At 44.0% G+C, this 16,263-nt stretch overlaps 1 protein-coding gene across 2 annotated transcripts in view; it reads left to right on the top strand.

Annotated features, from left to right (window-relative positions):
* ERC2 (ELKS/RAB6-interacting/CAST family member 2) overlaps window positions 1-16,263 on the top strand; it is a 961,347-nt gene that overhangs the window by 776,748 nt on the left and 168,336 nt on the right. For both annotated transcript variants that reach the window (XR_003796722.1, XM_029242971.1), the window contains exon 17: window positions 136-201. Coding sequence is in view for 1 of the 2 variants with exons in the window: in XM_029242971.1 (XP_029098804.1) it covers window positions 136-162 (27 nt within the window). In the remaining variant the exon portion in view is untranslated. The remainder of the gene's footprint in view (window positions 1-135; window positions 202-16,263) is intronic.

The following is a 16,263-nucleotide window of genomic DNA, read 5'->3' as shown; positions in this document are numbered from 1 at the left end:
TTGCTCTTTAAGATTAAAAAACAAAGTGAAGATCAGTGTGCCTTTGTAGTGCATCACAGTGTAACTAACCTTCTCTTCTTTCATTCCGGTGTTCCCCTCCTCTCCGTGCACCTCCTTACCCTGGGCCGGCCGCAGGATGACGAGGAGGGCATATGGGCATAGCCGGGCCTGTAAACCAAAGTTCCAGTTTTGTTTTGAGGGGTGAGAAACCATCTTTTATATCATTTTTCTTTTAAAAATTGCATTCTAGTGTGGTATGGTATGTGTGCTCAATTGTGTTGGCTGATGTTCGTGAGTGTGCCCTATGTTTGCTTCTGTGTTTTGTGACCACCCCCAAGAGCTCCCTCCTTCCTGCGCCCCCTCCCTGCAACCACATGATTGTGCTGCCTTGTTGGGGCTGGGTTGAGCACGAGTCGAATGTTTCTATGTTATTTAAAATGTAAACTATGCCCTCGTTAGGATTTATCCACACTTTTTAAGGCATGATTGTGGACTCAGAAATTGTCACGATTCTCCAGTCGTGGTTTTCAGCCAACTGCTTGCTTTTACCAGATATGCCAGTGTGGTGTGACTCTCACGTCCTTCTGGTTGTATCACATGTTTCTCAAGGAATAAGGGAAATAAAACTGTTTATCTTCATGGAGCTGAAACTATCATCTCTCAGAAGCCCATTTAATGGATTGTACTCTCTTCTATGGCAGTTCTGAAGAAAACACAAGGATCAAGGCATAGTAATGGTGCATGGGTAACTGTAGCTCTTTAAGTGAATTAGGATAGAAATATTAATATTGGCAGGTCTCATGAGTGGTATTACATCTGTTGTTTTTTGACAATTGAGCTTCTGTGGAGTTTTGCATTGTGTTTCATGCATTGAACTTTTCAGAGAGTTTTGCTCTTTTAAAGGCTGATTTTTAGCTATTAAGAACCCACTCTTTATTTCTGGGCTATCTGCATTATAATTGAATAGTGGTGTGTGTCATTGCTATGTGTTATAAAATGGAACACTGAACTCTAGGGACTTTTGCTGCTGGGAATCACATCTCTTCAGGATACTGCAGGCTGTATAACACCAAGTCGCAACACTCTGGAGTTGAATATACGTATGGCGATGTAGAATATGCTGTTGAAGTTGGTGACATTGTATATGCCATTGTGTTCAGAACAAGAAATGTGGTAGATTGTGTGCCACAGTCAAAAAGTACTCAATGTGCCGTTCTTTTTCTGGGACAAACGTGAAATGTCCCAGGTCTGAGATTAGAGAGGCAGTTCCTTGGGATATAACTCAACAGGTGTGCCCTTCTCCAAGTCTTGCCTTCATATTCCTTAACAGTGGTGCTTCACACGAATTTTAAAACAGTAACTGGTGCGTTCTGCCTGTGGGTGACAGTTTCATTGATGTGTTTCACTGCTTAGTTGAACCTGTTGTAGGTCCCACCAGTGAGTCAGACTGCTTTCTCTGGTCCTTCAGGGAACACACAGGAGTTTGATTTTCCTTTACAACATCTTCCCACATAGTAAAAAAGTAACACTTCCTGGACCCATTTGCTGCCAGTAGAACCTGCTTCCTGGTCACATCAGACTATCGCCTCTCTTCTCCCTCTCCTGGGTAAAGTGGAAAACAACACGGGAATTAACTCTTCCAGGAGCAAAGTGGTTCCAAAGGGAAGCTTATCAATGTGGGGAGGTAGGGAAACCAGAGCAATTCCTAGGATTCTGTCTGAGAGACTCCCTATCTAGGAAAAACTTTAAGAGAAACATTGCATTTACTCATACAGAAAAGCTAATAAATTGACCTAAAGCAACTTTAAGTGAGAAGTAAAGATTTTATAACGTAAAAGAGTGACCACGTGAAACCTGCCCACAATGTGCGTGGAATAGGTAGGCAAAGGAAGGTTCTACGAGTTTGGGGGTTGCCTAGAGAAGTGTAAGTCCTTCTTGGGGCTCTTTTGTGGAGCTGCTTCTGCTATCAGAAGTGTTAGGACCCTGGGCTGCATTTGTGTCTCCTCCTGAATAATAAAAATTTTTATTGCTCTTTCACAAGATCCTTGACACCCGCCCTGCCATCCCCTCAGATAGGAACCTTGTCGTCTTCAGGGGGGAACTGGTGCCAAGGACCATAGGCAGCCTTGCTTTGCTCAAGGCAAATGGAGACAATGGTGTTAAATCCCCATCCTCCTTATTCTTTCATGAAATTTCCCCAAGCACCACGTACCCCAGAAAACAAATGTCTTCTGAAAATTAGTCAATATATAATCCTGCTTTATATGCTGTAATAAATTTTATAGGCTTCTGAGGAAAACTACTTATCTTTCTTTATGACTCCTTTAAACAAGTTTGCTCAGATATCCTCAGGCTTTTAAAACCATATCTTAAGGATTTAAATAATGAGATACTGGGGGAGCCTTCTATTGCTGAACAGCCGTTGCATGTTTTGAGTCGCATTACAATCTTTGGGGCCCAAGGAGACATTAAATTTATAACTAAAGATGGATAATAGTGGCACATTAAAAATTAACTGTTTTGAATATTTTGATTTATGGCCCTTATAAAAGAAACATTACAAGAAGTTATTTTACTAGGCATCAGTAATATGCTTATAATAGCAACAGAAGGCCCTGACTTGAATCTGGTGTTTTGGTGCTGAAATGAATCATAATTTAGGAAAAGTTGCTCCAAAAATTACAACAAATTGGAATTAACGTAACAACCCTGAAAGCTCCTCCCTTTTTTGGCACTTCCAGATACTACCCCAGGCATGATTTATTGGTCTCACTGTGATATTCAAGGGTGGTGTTTTCTGAGAGCGAAGTGGACTGGGAGAAGTTTGCTTTTCTAAAGAGTTTTGACAGCCCCTAGAGCTAGCCGTTCCCCCCATAAACCTCACACCCCAGCCCAGCATTATCAGCATGTGACCTGTGTAGTCCACAGAACCCCGAGCTTGGTTTAATGCTCTACTGTCACTGTCTGAAAACTGTGAATAATTTTTGAACGAGGCACGCCGCAGCTCATTTTGCACCGTGCCCCACGGATTATGTAGTCTGTACTGCTTAGGTCCACCGTATGTTCCTATGCTCTGCCTCCAACTCCTCTCCAGTCCCCCTCCCTGTTGGCTCATCCCCACTCCTATTTTCTTATGGCTGGAATTTACCTTTGGCCTACCTTATTTTTCAGGTTTTCTTGCAGAGACCCCACGGGATCACATTTCCAGTAATTTGTTGCCCTCACGGGCATCAGTGAAGTGTGTATTCAACCACTGTCCCCTTGCCTACCCCACCCCCCAGTCTGATTGTGAAAATGTGCCCTTGGAGCCCTTCTGCATTTTCTGTCTTGCTTTGAAAATACAGGAAAAGCAGCGGCTTCGTTCTCCGTTGCTTTCCTTCGGGAAAATCCACTTGATGTGGCAATCATTTGTGTCAGCAAATAACTCTGCATGGCCACTGAGCGAAGGTGCTTTCCTTGGAGCCCCAAGAGGCACTTTGGTTTGCGAATATTCGGTGAGGTGGGATAGTGAGGGACCTTGCGAGATCTATCTAGTGCCACATCTGCCTTGACATTTGAATGCTTGAGTTTTTATTGTGAACTCTCGTAACTGAGCAGACAGAACACAAGATCATTTTTGTTTCTTAAACCACTAGAAAGGAATAAGTCTTTCTACATTGAAAACATATGCAAATGTTTAGGACCTGATTCGTAAAAACACAGATGTGGGCATTAACAAGTTTTGGCACAGGGCCATGATGCTAGTAGATGCATCCCGTCAAAATGAAGAACTGTCGTTCTGTGCCACCAGCACGTGGACAGTAAGTGTGTGTATGAATCACAGAGCACGTAGACTTGAGGAAGGGGTTTTTCCACACACAGAAACAGTGCTCGAAGGTCCGTGGAACTCCCTGGCATGCCTCCTCTCAGGAAGAATGAGGAAGGAGATATTTTATTGTGGCTGGGAAGTTTCTACGTGTTGCGCCTTCTCTTAGCAGAGGTGGTCTGGGCACAAGGCCTGTGCTCAGCCTCCGCAACTGAAGTCTTGATTTCTCTGCAAAGTGGAGGCTTTCTTTTACATCAACTGTACCAGATACCAACTAGTGTTTTTGATTCAACCCACATCTCCTATGACTGAGGATCTGATACATCTCCTCCTTGTGCCATTGGCTCCTAAGAATTATCCTTCATTCATTCACGTATCCATTCATTCAGTCGTTTTTCACTTATTCATCTGTTCTTTCATTAGAAAGTTAAATTCTTGGTTAGGTGCTGAGAAAATAGTGATGCGTAAGATAGACACGGTTGCTAACCCTGTTGGTCTTACAGTCTGGTTTAGGGAAACAGACGATAAGAATATAAATATATGAATGGAAACCTTATACATTTTGATCATTGCTTTGATGGAAACTGGGAAGATACTGAGATTAACAAGAGGAACCTACTTTAGCAAAGGGCTGAAGGTGGGAAAGAGCTTTATGGGCTGAAGGAGCTTAAAACCATAACTCTGGGTAGCAAATAAGACAGTAAGATGAAGATGAAGACGTGGGAAGGGGCCAGATCACGTAGGGCCTTTTAGGCCAAGGTAGGGAGTTTGGGTTTTAGCCTAAGAAAAGTGAAAAAAAATGAAAAGAAAATTAGAGGATCTTAAGCAGGGGCATGACATGATTCGATTTATGTTGTAGAACAACCCAGGCTGCTGTGTGGAGGTTGAATTGTCTTGGCAGGAAGAGCGGAAGTAGGGGCTCTTCCATCATTTGTGGAAGAATTAATGGTGCTGACCCAGGGGAGCAGTGTGGGAGATGCAGACAAGTGGATAAGTTGGAGATGAGACTAGGAAGTGAAGTCAGCAGGACTTTGATGAAGAGTTAAGAGAGAGGATTGAATCAAGAGCCTCCAGATTTCTACCTTGGGTGTCAATGCTGAGACACGCCATTATTGGAGGCTGAAGGCTGAGTAGGAGTCCTGTTCTGTTCTGTGTTCCCCAGGTGTCCAGTCAGACTGGCCAAGGAAAGGCAGACTTTTGATCCCCTGTTTTCCGTTTGCCTATATATCATCAGGGGAATCTTTGGCCTCTCATTTCAGTGACGTGTAGGCTGTCAAGTTTAAAGCATAGCTGGAGTCCAACTGCCAGAGTGTGTGTCTCCTCTGACTCTCAAAGAAAAGGAGAGAATTGAATATCGTTGACTGCGAAGACTGCGAAGAAAAATCAGCAGCCATAGAATAGGGAGACATGTGGGCACAGCGGTCTCCAGAAAAACCGAGCACCCGAAGTTGTAGAAGGATGGAAAGGACTTAGAGATGAGTTGTAGAAGGATGAAAAGGAGGAAGATGCCATTGGTTCTTGCAGTTTTTCCTAAGATCCTCAGTCATCAAGAATTGTGTCAGTTAAGGCAAACCTTGTGAGATTTTGGCTCCTATCTTAAAATTCCGAGTATGTTATTTCCTGCAGAAGAAGCTTTCGGTAACCAGTTTTCAGGAGTTAGGGTGAGAAGTAACTAGAAGTAGCTGCTAGATGTTTCAGAACCACCATTGACAAGGACTCTGTCTACTTCCAATTGCACAATTAATTCCTGGGCGGAATGAAATGTTTTTGCTTTATTTCTTCCCCCTTTACCTTCTTTTTGTGGCTTCTCTGCTCCTCTGGAAGATATCTATATTTTTATATCTTCTATTCAGGCTTGTAAAGCTGTTCTTCAGAGCTACAGCTTGAATGTCCTACCCCAAGTTCTTTCAATCAATAACTCATTCAAAAGATATTTCTTTATCTCAGTACTGGAGTTGAGGCAGTGAAGAAAGTACAGTTCCTACCCTGGAGGAATTTAGAGTAGTACACAGATTCTTAAGCTGGTGTTCATGAACCCCCAAGGGTCTGCAAACCCCCGGACATGGTTAGCAGACTTTGATGTGGGTGTGTGTGCATCCCCCAAGGAGAAAGAGTATCTGTGATCCTCAACAGATACTCATAGGGGCCAGTGACTCAGAAAAGATGAAGAACCGCTAATCTATGGGAAACTGGGTGACAGTGTGGCAGTGTGGCTCATAGTGTGGTCTCTGGATTCAAACCAGTCTGGGTTTGGACTGGGCTGAATCCAGAGACTATTTGGCTGGGTGGCCTTGGGCAAGTGTTGTTCCCTCTCCGCGCTTCCATTTCCCCATTTGGAGAAGGTTATACACACCTTCCAGGGCTGTGGTGAGGATTAGACGAGATGGGGTGAATGAGATGCCTAGCCATGTCTGGTGCATGGTGAGGCCAGTCCTCATGAGAATATCACTGTTATTACTGCAACTGTGCTCAGAAGAGTGGACTCTATATGCCAGCCGAAGAAAGTGGCTGATGCTCTGGGATGGGTGACTTTGGGGGATAAGAGAAAAGACAAAAGAAAGGAAAATCAAAAGGCGAAATCTGTTTTTATGACCAAAGCTATACGAGCCAGCTACACATTTTCTAGCAGGTCTTAAAGCATCATTACCCTAAAAACACACCCTGTTTAGTTACTTTTGATTATAATGACACCTAGGTCTAGCAAAGGAAGGTTTGATTGCTGGAGACTCTGGATTAGTCCATGTCTAGCAGAGTGTCTCTTTCAGCTCAAAGAAAAATCGAGTGAATAATATGAAAAGCCAACAAATATTTGATGAACAGTTGTGAGCTGATGAATTGAAAGAGAGAAAAGTGTGATGATGTCGCAGCCCACCATTTTCTGCTCTCAAGTATGATGGACTTGGTTGGGGGCAGGGGGAGAAGCTTTTAAGCAGAATCGAGTGCAGCAAATAAGTTCTTACGGGTTCTTCTGGAGCTTGTAAGGGTTACCTGGCAAAGCAATGTATGTTGGCTTGGATATGACCACACTCTAAGGACCTGAAATCTGGCTGAGAAATCATAAACAAACAGTGGTGATAAATGACTGTGGGCCAGAGGTGGGAGGCGTCTAGCGGAGTGTTGCTGCATTACATTACATCCTTCCTGTGCCAGGGCTGGCTCACAGGGAGCTCTTCAGCCTCTCCCACCCCTTTGTCATTTGCTGTAGAGTGTGGTGCTGGTCTGGTCTTGTTTAACCTTTTTATTAATGATCTGTAAAGGAGAGAAAAGAGCATGTGGAGGAAGGTCGCAGATGACACTAATTTGGGATGTGTTGGAAACACTAGGGAGGTCAGAGAAATCACACAAATGGCCCAAAGAAGGTTAGGATCATGAAGGCAAAGTAACAAATCTTGGAGAAGTTCAGATACTCACATCTGGTGAAAATTAATCTGAGACACAGATATCAATGGGTAGGAGGGGTATGGAAACTGAACACTAAAAGAAAAATAATAAGCTGAGTGGACACTGGAAAATCCAGCCATGGGTGAGAACACGGAGAGAGGAGCCGATGGCATTTAGCACTGTCTGCGCATTAGCGGGTGCCAGAGGGACGTACATCACCATTTGTGACAATCCTGCCCATAAATTGTCTTACGCTTGGGACATCAAAATGTTACACACCCTCTCTTCCAGAAGATCACCCATAGGTCTCATTCCTAGACTTGTAGACCGAGAGTAGACACTGCTTTGGGCAGCCATCCAGTTGGTGGGCAGTGTTAATAAGCTGGACCAGAATTTTCTTGGTGATTCAGGGAGAGGAACCCCAGTCCCATCTCCTTCCAATCATCTCCACATCCCCAACAAAATGGAAAACCAGACAACATCCAAAACAAGAGTATATACTTATGGTCACCACTGGATGTTTCAACCAGAATGATTGAAATATTCCTTTCTGCCATTGAGTCATCAAGTGACGAGAAGCCGTTGACCACGCCCAGATGGATCTTAACTCCATCCGCAGGCCTTCCCCATATATGCCTTCCCCAGAGGAACATGATCTCTGAAGGAAGCGTGCTGGCCCACTGGGCTATCAGATGATCTCATGAAACAGATGCTACGGATCCATTTTGCCTGGGTGGCCACAAGGTCCCTTCCCCATGAACATGTCTGTCAGAGACATTGGGACGGTAATGCATTCCCTCTAGCTTTGTTTTCCAGAAAATATAATGCGAATGCTAAGAATAACATCATAGAGTGACGGAAACTTCTCTCCTGCCAGGCCCTTGTCTAAACTGCCCCCATCTCTCCCATGCAGATCCTGCCCTCACAAACACTAGGCCACACTTGCCTTCCCTCTCACAGACCTGTTCCCATGGTAACAAAATCACTGAGATGCTGAATCTGCATAAGGAGGAGGCCTGCTGTTTCTTTCAGCTTCAGGGAGCTTTTCACAGGCTGAGGATCAGCCTGGCTCATTTGCTACCCCACTGTGTGTCCTAATAAGTCTGGCCCCTCCTGTTATGTCTGTGTCAGTGGTCACAGGTCCTTAGTGCCTCAGTCACTGTGTATATGTGCGGAGTGGTGGAAGCAGAGCTCCCAGAGGGATGTAGAAGAGTTTGTTGTCATCTTTTAGAGAAAAGACCATTGCTCCATGAAACCTGTTAAACTCAGAATAGAAAGACAAATATCCATATGTGGCTGAAGACCCCTCTGGCGCACATTGCACCTTCATCCTTCAGAGGAAAACGTAGGATGAGGCTCTGAAACAAAAACTACAAGGATCACTTTCTCTGGAAAACCCTGAGCTCCTCACAGCCACTGCTTTATTTTCGCCGTTTACTACTTTTATGTTCGTTGCAAAAAACCAGAAAGTTTAATGAGGAATCAGGAAAAAAGTTCTTAAAGTCCTCATTCAGAGAAAGTACCATTTTAAAGCACATTTTCCCTATCAGATATGGTCGTGTAAATATATAACTGGCAGAGACAAATCCGACTTTGCATAGTCTTTGGTGCTAAGTGGTTGGTAGCACCCAGGCTCTGGAGTCACACAGACCCAGTTCAAATACTGGTTCCACCACTCTTAAGTGTTGCTTTAAGCCTTTAAAGTAGCAAAGGCTATATGGTGGTTGTTATTTACTCAGTGCCGCGGGATTGATTTTCCACATTGACAAATTGAAATCGGTTTATCATTTTGATTTCTGCCCTTCATCAGGCAGTGGGAAGAGCCTCTGCAGGCTGGGGTGGGCATACTACAGCCCTCTGGGGAGCAGGGGCATAGTTATACTGCCCAGTGCATTGGTTCTTGGCAGTGGAATGAGGCTTCATTGTTCTGCACTCAGGTGTCAGCCCAGGTAGCCCGGATGCCTGTGGCTGCCCTGAGTCAGCATGTGGTGGAATTAGCCGCCTTGCTTATTCCCCAGCATCCATTCTTCTTTCAACACACCTTGATCTCTGATGTAACTGCATTATTTGAGACGAGTTTCTGTACAAATCCCTCTACAGAAAACAAAACCAAAAACCCCTCCATGATTAAAAAGGGAGTCTCCCCATTGTCCCTTGTGTGGCATTGGGTTGTGATTAGGTTCTGCTTGTAGGGCTTTTTGCTGCTCTTATTGGTTACTTTTATGGTTTTGTTTATTTTTTATACTTGTATCTCCTGGCACCATGGCACTAGCTTGGGAGCACAAGGAAACCATGTCAGGGGAAATCTTCTGCGCTCCTCTTTCCGAAGGCAGGTGACCCTGGGAAATGAAAGAACACCTGTTTTCTTCTGACAGAGGGACGGCTTGCCCCACTGGCAGCATGTCCACCAGCCGATCAGAAACTCGATTCAGCCTCAGAGGTCGTTCAGTACAATTGTCAACAGAATGTGGAGATGAGAGAGGGAGAATGAGGAAGTGTTCGGAACCAAAGAGTAATCTTTGTCTGTCCTTGTACAACAGGCTTGGGACTCGGTGAAATCTGATGTCAGATAAGGCGGTTACTGCACGGGAGAGTGCAAGCTGAGACACGCCAGATGAATTTTCTCGTTGTTATTATTTTTTTTTTTAAGTTATGAGTGCACTAACATGTTTTCAAGGCCAGACTGTGAAGCTGTTTCCACACTTTGTGGGAAGCACCTGGTTTGAGGCTTGGGACTCCCACCCATCAAGGCCTTCCAGGAGCTTTATGTAACTGGGTGTCTGCCTTTGGCATGCCTCTCACCTTGGGCATGGGATGGAACAGGGAAGGACGGGCTCTCTCCATCTCCCCCTGGGATGATCACTGCTTTCCCAAAAATCACGCTGGGGGCAGGGGAGGCTGAAGGGAGGCCTTCAGCCTGACGGCACCATGCATAGCCCACTCATCACCACAGACATCTTCAAAGTTCTGAGGGCTGACATTGCCACTTCTCCCACTTCTTTCTCACTCACACAGCTCCCTCACCAGTTTAGAGAAAATAGACCACGTCTGTCTCTGATTTTCTTATGATCCCCCATCAGCTCTATGAGGGTAGCAGGCAGGTAGCACCGTGCCTGTTTTACAGAGTCAGAAAGTTGCCTCTCGGTCAGCTGCTCCTTCCCCTGTGGTAATAAGTCCCTAAGGATGTTTATCCGAGCACTGATGGTACTCGATATTAAGAAATACTACTTTTTTTTTTTTTTTTTTTTTTTGGCGGTACGCGGGCCTCTCACTGTTGTGGCCTCTCCCGTTGCGGAGCACAGACTCCGGACGCGCAGGCTCAGCGGCCATGGCTCACGGACCCAGCCGCTCCGCGGCATGTGGGATCTTCCCGGACCAGGGCACAAACCCATGTCCCCTGCATCGGCAGGCGGACTCTCAACCACTGCGCCACCAGGGAAGCCCACTATTTTTAAATTATAATAAAAGCATTCTATGTTCAAACAAGTTTGAGTAAAACTGGATTAAACAGAATCAAATAGGTTTCTTCACTGCAGGCATTCTCAGAGCCTTGGATGGGCTAGTGTCCTCAGGCCAGTTGTCACATGCTGAAAGAAAGAGAGGTTTGGCTGGGTCTACCGTGCTTATTGCTCATGGACCTTTTTCCTCCCAGACCCTCATCTAGAATTATATAGACTCTATCTGGGGAAAATGTATTTTGGGAATATATTTGGGGAAAGGTTTGCTGCAACTTGCTGTCTCTTTGGGCTTCAGGGTGGGCTATTTGCCCTAGCAGGTGGAGCTACCACCATTATTTGAGATCGTTAGCTAGGAGCTGGCAGAATCCTGTGCCAAAAAGAACGAATGAATGGGCCTGAGAAGGAGAAGGCATGTAGCCCAGCCCCACCATTAAGCTTTTATTTTCCTTACTATGGTTGAACAGCTATGTTTCATCCAGTATTTACCTGAAACTTGAGGGATATATATGCCCAGTGTTGAATAAGACCTATAAAGGAGAATTTGGGGCCTTTAGCCAAGTTGCCCTCATGATGGAAATGATGCAGGGCTGTGATGTCAGCAGAGGTGAGAACCAGCAGTTCCTCTCCTGTGCTGTTTACCACACACTGGCCACTTTCCTAAGTCAAGCCTCATCAGACTTTTTCTGTAATGGCTGGATAGTAAACGTTATAGACTTTGTGGGCCAAAAGGCAAAATCAAGAATATTATATGAGTATTTATAGAACAAGAAAGAAAGCAAATTTTCACAAGTTTTTCATTAATGAAATTCAAAATATAATGAGTGTAAATTTTGTTAATACATGTCTACTAATGAGAAGAATTGGATTCTTTGGAGAGAAATTACGTTTCACTTAATTGGTGTTCAACATTAGTATTCTCTGTCATCAGAATCTTTTGCAGATGTTCATTTGTAAACAATGCTCTGTAATGGTATTTTATGTATTTCGTCTTTGAAAATGTCTCTGCACACAGATGGATGATACACATGTCACTCAAAAGGCTGTCACGTTCTCACTGCCTCACTGCCATTTGCAGTGGGCTGAGTAGCAGTGCAAAGCCATGAGAGTGCCACACAGCATCTCAGTGGCAGCTACTCAATTGCCATTCCATGCAAAAACAGTAAAAGACAGCAAGGAAATGAATGGGCATGGTCATATGCCAGTAGAAACCATATTTATGGACAATAAAATTTGAATTTCATATAATTTTCATATATCAGAGAACATCCTTCTTTTGATGTTTTCCCAACTGTTTAAAAAAGGTAAACACCATTTTTAGCTTGTAGGCCATGCAAAACCAGTGGCAAGCTGCACGTGACTTGGTGGGCCATACTTTTCCACCCCCCCATCCTCATTGCTTTCACATTGGTCATGCTGTTCAGTCCTCACCTCCCCCTATGTGGTAGGTACTACTGTTATCCTGTTTTCTAGGTGAGGAAACTTTGGCACAGAGCAGGGAAGTTCCTTGCCCAAAGTCACACAGATCAGGAATGTCAGAGCTGGGATTTGAACCCAGGTGTGTCTCACTCCAGAGCTGCTCACCAGGACTCCTGATTCCTGCACTGACCCACATTGCATCCCCATGGTGACCCTTTCAGATCTCTGCTTTAGCCTTCATACTCCCCACCCAGCCCCCCTCTCATGGGAAAGGAAGATGGGCCTGTTTTTCTGAGAATCATGATGACAGCCAACAAAGACTTCATCATTTTCCTCTTCTCCACCTCAGGACTTTCCTCTGTAGATCACATCTTCCTTCTCCTCATACCTTATTTCACCTCATCTTCCTCCTCTTGTTCTTTCCTTTTTCATGAATAAAATGTCCAGCCTGCTTGTAGGAGGAGTCCACGGGATGCGAGTGAGAGCTCTGTTTCCAAGGTTTGCCCCTTAATAGCTGTGTAACCTTGGGCACATTATTTAATTGCTCTGAGCCTCAGTGTCCTCATCTAGAAAGTGGGAGAAATGATGTCTTATTTTCCTCCCTGACTGAGTTCTTATGAAGATCAAGTGAGATAAGGCTGTGAAATGCTAGCCCAGTACCAGTGCATAGTAAGCGCTCAATAAATACTAGCCCTTGTTGTCTTTATTTTCTTTATTTACTACTACCTCCTCTGATACCTTCTTCATCAGTCACCCCTTAGAGTTTGCAGCATCAGTATTTCTGTAATTATCTATCAAGTATCTACTATGTGTTATAAAGATCTAGAAGTTTACTTAGTGGATATCTCCTGAATCAGGTTGGGAACTGAGCACCAGTCTGACCATTGAAACTATTTGGCATCAACACCCGTGACCAAAGGAAAACGTGGACCCAGTCTCCCTAGGGGCCTTCATGCTTGAGGCCCCTGCCTGGAATAAGTTGGATATAACTTTCTTAGGGTCAAGCAAATGACCTAGGCAACAAAAATATATGCCTGCAGATTCAAAAGCCCTCAATACACAATTCCAATAAACTAGCACAGTTAATAGCCAGTTGGAATTAGATGCACAAAGAAGCTTGAAACTTTTCAGTCGTTACAAGAAATATCACCATAATGTGAAGTCGGGGGAAACTCAGAGGCCAGAAGGCAAGTGAAATTACAAAGAAAATGCTAAAGCTGCCTTTTTTCCTAGACGTGTGTACTCTCTTATCTTGACTGATCCAGAATAGATAAAGGAAATATTGGATACAACTTGTTGAAAAAGGCAATACTGCATCTTCTTTACCTGCAGAAAAGCAAGTACATGCTTGCAGACTCTGGTGTATTCTTAGAGAGGCTCTTAAGGAATTGAGCAAGTAGGGTATGTTCCAGGCGATTATGAGTCCTTTGTGTTTCATGATTCATGGTTGCCAGCAGCTGGCATCTTTCGGAAATCCCATGAAAAGTGGGCAGAGCTCCTTGTGCAAACTTTTGAGCAGAGGGTTAAGGAGACTTTGTATCTGACTCTTAATCTCGTTGGGAAATTTTAGGGTGAAAAATGTAATTACATCTGAAATGCCAACAACCAAGTCAAAGGAATGCCTCCTCTTTGGAAGGTTCTTTGTTGATGAGATTAAAAACTAAGCTCTTGTGCTCCTGCCTACAAATTATTCAGATTATTTGAAAAGAAATGAAAGAAGACACTGGGAAAAAAATGCCACAGGCCATATTATGTAGGACTTAACCTGTTAATGCTCACCTGTTTAGCAATTAGTTCAACAAATATTTACCAAGTACCTACTATGTGCAGTTCAACAGAAACTACACAAATAAGGTCCCTGATCTCCTTGAGTCCTTTTACCCAAGTAAGGTATATTCTTAATTGTCTGTGAGTATAAGATTATAAGAAGAATTCAAGGAATCTGCCATTTATCACAGGGCAACTTCACACTGTATGATCAATATTGCCATCGACTCTGCATATAAATGGCTTAGCATGGGCAATTCAGTTGGCTGGCATAGAGGACTGTTTGATGTGGCCTGAATACCAGGGCTGGAAGCAGAGAGGGATAACACATAGTAACTAAAGGAAGGATAGGAAAGTGACACAACATCATTGAAATGTGGGGTTGTAGTCAGTTAACTGACACCAGCAGAGTCTCATAAGCCTCATAGCCATGAATCCAAGTCATGATGATGAGCAGAATTTGTTCAGAGATGGAAAGCAGCCATTACCAAACATTTAGTTTGTCCACATGAAACGCCGCTTCGCCTTCCATCCTAACATGTAGTTCTTAGGTTGTCCCATTTTACACAGAAGAGGTTAAATCACACTGCTAAGGTCAACAGCTAGGAGGTGGAGAGACCAGGCTGGAACCCCATTCTGTCATTCACTACCCCATCCCATGTTCTTCCTTCAATAGTGTGTGGCTACCACCAGCCACTATATAGCAAGGGGTTCTTCAGACCCAGTTCCTTAAACCACATACTGAAGTCTGTCCCCACGTGGGTTGAAAGAAGGTTGAGTTCCAAGAATTTATAAGTCAGTATTACCTATCCCTCTGTCTGTCTGTCTATCTATCTTTCACGTGTATATGTATATAATTTATTATAAATTGTATATATTCTGTGTATTATTATATAATACATATTGTATGTTAAACAGCGTGTTAGGTGCCCAGGCTAACCCACAAAGCCTGTGTCCTGTTGATAAAATCCCTATGCTTGTGGAGAGAGTTGGAACCTACAAGAAGATAACACCCATGATATAATAGGAAAAACAATAATATTGAATAAAAACTTAATAAGGTATTGGTTAATCTTGGGTCCCGATACTTCAGGAGAAGCGGTTTTGTTTAGAAAGAACAAGAGAAGGCAGTGCCCATCTCTTGAGGTTGTTTCGAGGATTAAATCCATTAAACCACGTAGTGTCTGGGCATGTTGTAAAAGGGATGTAAATGTTAGGTGCATAGGTGAATGGAGACCTTGAAAAGATTCCAAAGGGAATGTCTGAATACTTCTAAAGATTTTAGAGAGGGATGGCCTAAATTATTTCTCCTGCCTGATTTTACTCTGAAACATGGTTTCCAACTGAATCGCAACTTAGGGTTTGTGCAATGGCAAGTGCACAGGCATCCATAAACCTGAGACTACCCACCTCAGCTAAAATCGTAGAGTAGTACAGCCGAGCAGCTGCTGGAGCCCCACAGTCAGGCGCCTAACTTCCTATCTTGAGCATTTACACTGTGCCAGGTACTTTACTTAGTCCCTTGCTATGTACTAGCTCATTGCGTCCCTCAAACAAACCCATGAGGTGGGTACTATTATTAGTCTCCTTTTGAAGGTAAGAACACTGGACCCTAGACAGTTTAAGAAAATTGCCCCAGGTTGCAGAACTGGTGAGCAATGGAGCTGGAGACTATATGTGGGCATTTGACCTCTGGATGATACACGTTATGTCAGGATTTCTCAGCCTCAACAGCATTGACATTTGGGGCTGAATTCTTTGTCGTGCAACTGTGCATTGTAGAATGTTTAGCATTTAGCTTCTAGATGTTAGTAGCATTCCAGCACCCCATTTGTAAGAACCAAAAATGACTCCAGAATTGCAGATGTCCCCTAGGGGCAAAATTGCCCTTGGTTGAGAGCCGCTGCCCTACATTCAGATGCGCTCTAAACGCGTGGCTGATGAAAATTCCTGGAACTGACTTAGGGCATTATCAGAGTTTGACCCACAGACTGAAGTAACTTCACAGACTTTATAGCCATGAAGCCATAGTCTGCAGTACTCAGAGGAAGCAGAGCTTTCTTATAGAGCAAGGGAAGGGAAATGAATTTTTTGAAAATGTCCTTGTGAGCATTGGGGTTGGAAAGAGAGAATGGCATTCAGGATGTGCACAGTGGGTAGAAATACAGAAAGATGATGCCTGCATGGTGACATGAGAGAGGGGCAGTGCTGATCTGGAAATGGACACACACCCGCCACTGAGACATACCACACACTCAGCAAATCTGAGCTCTCTGGGCTCCTGCTAGAGTTCACAGACTTGGTTCAAACCTCAGCTCTACCACTGATGAGCCATGTGACCTTGGACCAGTCATTGAGCCTCACTGCCTCTGCTTCCTCTTCTATCGAATATAGACAATGCTCACTTCCACCTCAGTGTGGTGTTAAGAGTTCCTA

This window comes from Monodon monoceros, unplaced genomic scaffold (genome assembly GCF_005190385.1).
Source record: "Monodon monoceros isolate NGI ecotype Baffin Bay Population unplaced genomic scaffold, NGI_Narwhal_1 Super_Scaffold_3, whole genome shotgun sequence".
Taxonomy (NCBI): Eukaryota; Metazoa; Chordata; class Mammalia; order Artiodactyla; family Monodontidae; genus Monodon; species Monodon monoceros.
This window is presented reverse-complemented; position numbering and strand designations above follow the sequence as displayed.